This window comes from Mus caroli, chromosome 5 (assembly GCF_900094665.2).
Source record: "Mus caroli chromosome 5, CAROLI_EIJ_v1.1, whole genome shotgun sequence".
NCBI classification, from domain to species: domain Eukaryota; kingdom Metazoa; phylum Chordata; class Mammalia; order Rodentia; family Muridae; genus Mus; species Mus caroli.
In genome coordinates, this window is record NC_034574.1 from 114,204,111 (window position 1) to 114,209,452 (window position 5,342).

At 49.2% G+C, this 5,342-nt stretch overlaps 1 protein-coding gene across 2 annotated transcripts in view; it reads right to left on the reverse strand.

Moving 5' to 3' along the window:
• Positions 1–1,488, reverse strand: part of Ptpn11 (protein tyrosine phosphatase non-receptor type 11) — a 62,908-nt gene extending 61,420 nt beyond the window's left edge. The window contains exon 1 of one of the 2 annotated variants that reach the window (XM_021162053.2): positions 1,267–1,488. In XM_021162053.2, coding sequence (XP_021017712.1) covers positions 1,267–1,280 — 14 coding nt within the window. In that variant the 5' untranslated portion in view covers positions 1,281–1,488. The remainder of the gene's footprint in view (positions 1–1,266) is intronic. The other variant, XM_021162052.2, reaches the window with a different exon arrangement.
• Positions 1,489–5,342: the final 3,854 nt, after the last annotated feature.

Consider the following 5,342-nt stretch of genomic DNA (forward strand, 5'->3'; position numbering starts at 1 on the left):
AATGCTTACCATGACATGGGCCCACACACAGTGAAGAAATATATGTTTAAAAAAATTTTTTTTTCAATAATAAAAATCAGGACCCCCCCCCAACGAAAAAAAAAAAAAAAAAAAAAACCAACAGTCCATATTAGTGTAATGCCATTAATCTAAAATTCTAAGAAAGGTAGCACCAGAACTGTGGTCTGAGGGAAAGCAGAGGACTGGTAAGACCAAGCTGAGGGAAACCTCACCAGGAGTTGTGGATACGTGCATTATCTTGACTGCTGTAATGGTCTCAAGTATACACAGAAGTCAAGGTTTAATCAAACTGTCCGCCGAATCAGGTGCAACTTATCTCAATAAAGCTGATTTTAAAACTAAAGAAAACAAACAAAAAAACAACAAAAAAAATGAAAAAAAAAAAAAAAAACTAAAGAAAACAAGCACTTATAGTGTGATCCGTCCTGTAACCCCAGCGCTAAGGAGGTTGAGATAAAGGGGAAATGTACACTGGATGCTAACCTGGGCAACACAGTGAGAGATTTGCACCTCTTACCAGGTAACATGCCACAATGTACTTCATCCTGAAAACTCAATTTGGTCGTGTTTAGGAAAGGGATTCCACCACCCACCTCGTACCACTGCAGTTGTTAAGCTGGCTTCTAGTAAGAGCAAAGTCAATGTCATTAATGGAGTCTCGTTACCCAGAAGTGGAAACTCACTCATTCGCCTCCAATCTAAGCTTCAAATCCTGTCCTGTGACGAGCACGTTATTCCCGAGCCTCAGTTTCCACGTTCGTCAAACGGAGGGGACAATCCCACGACCAGATACGGTTCCCTTTCCTCCCACCTTTCAAAGCAAAGATCACAGTGGGGAAGGAACACTCCCAGCGGCTGCAGAGAGCTTCAGTTTTCCCACTTCTGGCACTTGGGGGCGAGAGCGAAGACGCGAAAAGGGGGCACCTGAAAGGGTCCTGTGTGAAGGCCCCGCGGTGGCCCGGGCGCCTTCCCGAGCGCGCGGGGTTATTTCGGAATCCCCAGGAGGCGACGCTCATGAGGCAATGGGTCAGGAATGCGGCGGCCGGCCGGGGCCGCGGGTGTCCCCACGGGCATCCCGGGCCGCGGGAGCAGGAACTCGGGGCGGCAGGAAATGAATGGGGACCCGCGGACGGGGCGGCGGGGAAGCCAAGCAGACGGGGAGTCCCCGGTGTGACCCCCGGCGGCCCGCGCAGTCCAGAGGCAGCGGGGACCCAGGCCGCGGCCCGGCCCCTGCGGGCGGCTCACCTCCGCGATGTCATGTTCCTCCCGCCTCCGGCTCCGCACGGACCCGCTGCTCGCTCAGGCTCCGCGGGGCACCGTCACATGGAGGGGGCCCGAGTGAGGCCCCGCTCCGGAGCCGACACGGGTGCGGGCAGAGCCGGCCGGTCGCGCGCGCACAACCCCCTGCCAGGCCTGGATCCCGGACACTGCGCGGCCGCCCCGCCGCCCGGCTCGCTCCGCCCTCGCCTGCGCCCCCGCCCCTGGCCGCCGGCGCCTGCGTGACGTCATCGCGCGCCGCCGCCACGGCCACTTTCTGCTTCCGGTTTGCGGGGCCCTGAGCAGTACTAGAGGGGGGTTGAGGTGGGATTCCTCCTCTGAGTCGGTGCGGCTACACCCGTGAACGCCTGGGCGATCTTTCTAAACGGGGACGTCGCACATCGGTGCGAGGACACAATACGCATCCAGGGCGGCTGCACACGGGAAAGAAGCAAACAAATAAGTAGGGAGGAGGAACACGAGTTCGATTCCCAACAACTACCTGTATGAGGCAGCCCACAACCTCCTGTAAATTCGGTTCTACCGGATCCGCCTTTCTCTTCTTGTGACTCCTCCGGCCTGCACTCACGGGCACATATTCATGCACATAATGCTTTATGATTTACTCCTTTTGCCGGGCAAGGTGGCGTACGCCTTTAATCCCAGCACTAGGGAGGCAATAGCAAGTGGATCACTGTTGAGATCGAGGCCAGCCTGGTCTGTATAGTGAGTTCCAGGACAGCTAAGTAGGGAGACCCTGTCAAAAAGCAATTATATATATAATATATCTTTTTGTATTTTTTTAATGTTTAGTGTATTAGTGGTTGCCTTGCATGTAAGTATGTGTGTAACTGCATGAGTGCCTAGAGCCCAAGATCTGAAAAGAACAACAGTCCCTGGAACTGGAGTTACAGGCAGTTGTGAGCTGTCATGTGGGTGCTGGAAACAAAACTCAAGACCTCTGAAAAAGCACTCAGTATTCTTAACTGCTGAGCCATCTCACCAGCCTCTCCCGTTGAATATTTTTTTGTTTTGTTTGTTTCTGAGAAAAGAGACAACCTATACACCACGGCCATACTTTTACAACTTGAACTAAAATGAACACAAATGTCTTCTCTTTTTGCCATTTCACCCATACCGGGATTAGCAATCCTAACAAGTGATCCTTTTTCTAAATTAAGAAATCTGACCTTTTCACTTCAAAGAAGCACTTCATAACTTCTCCTTCCGAATGTCCAAATTGTTAGTACCAGGACACTGCTACGGGGGTTGGGGAGGAGGGCTTTGTTAGATAAATGGCTTTCTTGAACAGCTCCATCTTAAAGAAGTGTAAAGTTATGAAACTGATGAACTGGAAGCTACATAGATGGATCAGCAGATAAGAGAGTTAGCTGCCCAAAAGTCAGGCAGTGGGGGCGCACGACTTTAATCCCAGCACTTGGGAGGTAGAAGCAAACGGATCGGATCGAGGCTAGCCTGGTCTACAGAGTGAGTTCCAGGGCTACACAGAGAAACCCTGTCTCAGAGAGAGAGAGAGAGAGATTGAGAGAAAGAGAAATAGCTGCTCCTCAGAGGACTAGGTTTCAATTCCCAGCACCAACCTGGCTACTTATAACTATCTTATCTCCAGCTCCAAATGACCAGACACCCTCTTCTAGCCCAGTGAGCACCTGCATGCACCCACACACAGATTTTTTAAATTGGTGAACTATTTCTGAAACTTTCCAATTTCATAGCTTCAGACTACAGTTGGCTGTGGATAACAGGGAAGACAAAATTCTGGAAAGCAAAAGGAACTATCAACATGATCATTTTTTTATTATTTTATTTTGTTTTTTCCAGCCAGGGTCTTACTATGTAGTTCTGGCTGGCCCTGGAACTCACTCCATAGACCAGTCTGGCCTCAAACTCAGAGGTCCACCTGCCTCTGCCTCCTGAGTGCTGGGATTAAAGGTGTTGGCTATCATGCCTGGCTATGATCATTTCTTTAATTTAATTTATTATTATTACTGGGAGGAGGGGCATCGAGCAAGTACATGCCTCAGAATGTGTGTGTGGAAGTCAGGGAACACCTTTAGAGTCAGTCCCAGGGATCTAACTCAGGTCAACAGTCCTGTACTGATAACACCTTGACCTATTGAGGTATCTTGCTGCCCTCATATGACCATTTTAAGTTTTAGATAGCATAGGTTTCACTGAAATGTCAGATGAACCCTTGTCTGTAAAAGACCAATATGCAGGGACAATTTAGAAGATATAAATTCAAAAAAAAAAAGAGGCTACTGCAAAGATCCTGAAGCAGGGGTCATCGCCTATACTTGGAAAAAGGTGGAAAGATCTCTGTGTAACGTGGAGACACAAGGAAGGAACACAAAGAACTGAGCTTAGAAAAGGGGAGAGCCAGGCACCGTAGCACACGCCTTTAATCCCAGTACAGGCAGAGGCAGCTGGGTCTCTGAGTCCATAGGCCAGCCTGGTCTATGGAGCAAGTTCCAGGACAGCTAGGGCTATATAGAGGGACTGTCTCAAAGAAATAAAACAAACCAAAACAGAAAGGAGGGGAGGTAGAAATGAAACTAGAAAAGGAGGCAGAGGAAAAAGTCAGGCAGTGGTGGCCCACACGCCTTTAATCCTAGCACTTGGGAGGCAGAGGCAGGCAGATCACTGTGAGATCGAGGCCAGCCTGGTCTACAGAGTGAGTTCCAGGACAGCCAGGGCTACACAGAGAAACCCTGTCTCGAGGAGAAAAAAAAAAGGAGGCAGAGGCAAGAGGAGCTCTGTGAGTTCAAGGCCAGCTTAGTCTATCTACAAGGGGAGCTCTAAGCAGCCAGTACTACATAGAAAGACCTTGTCTTAAAAAGATAACTTAGACCTCTCCTCCACCTTCATCAGACTCCTGAACCATGCAGACAGGATCAAGTTGTCCTCTGAGAGGCTCCACCCAGCAACTGACTCAGACAGATACAGACACCCATAGTAGATGGAGCTTGGAGACTCTTACGGAAGAGTAGGAGGAAGGATTGCTGGGCCTCAAAGGGGATGGAAACACCACAAGAAGACCAACAGAATCAACTAACCTGGACCTTTGGGGATCTCAGAGTCTGAACCACCAACTAAAGAACATGCATGGGCTGGACCTAGGCCTCCCCGCACATGCATAGCAGATGTGCAGCATGATCTTCATGTGGTCCCCAACAACTGGGGCCGGGGCTGTCCCAAAAGTTGTTGCTTGTCTGTGGAATATGTTCTTCTAGCAGGGCTGCCTTGTCTGGCCTCAGTGGGAAAGGATGCACCTAGCCTTGAAGAGACTTGAAGTGCCAGAGCAGAGGGGGCCTCACCTACTCAGAGGAGAAGAGAAGGGTGGGTAGGGGAAGGATTGTGAGAGTGGGTACCTGGGAGGGGGGCAGAAAGCAGGATATAAAGTGAATAAGTAAAAAAATTGAATTGAAAAATATATATTGGTCTGCAGAGATGGCTCAGCTGTTAAGAACACGGACTGCTCTTCCGAAGGTCCTGAGTTCAAATCCCAGCAACCACATGGTGGCTCACAACCATCTGTAATGAGATTTGATGCCCTCTTCTGGGGTGTCAGGAGAGGAGAGGGTAGTTGTGGGCTTCTGTCCTGCAGGCTGTCTGTAGCTTTGGCTTGTACTCAGGGAAGGAGTTTCACCATGGAAGGTGAGAACAGGCTTCTGAAAATTGCCCATTGACTTCCTCCTGGGTGCTGCTCAGGCTACACATCAGCACGCACACGTACATGGTACACACACACACACATATATGCACAAATACATATACACATTACATATTTACACACACATCAATCACATACACTCACACAGACATCAAAAAATCCCACAGACACATTCACACACACATCACTCACACACGCGCACACATAAAGCAAGGCACACTTAGTGCACATGCCAATAGTCAGAGCACTCGGAAGCTAGGAGCAGAAGGATCAGAAATTCAATTGCATTCTTTTTTTGTTTGTTTGTTTTTGTTTTTCTTGTTTTGTTTTTGTTTTTGTTTTTTGGTTTTTTTGAGACAGGGTTTCTCTG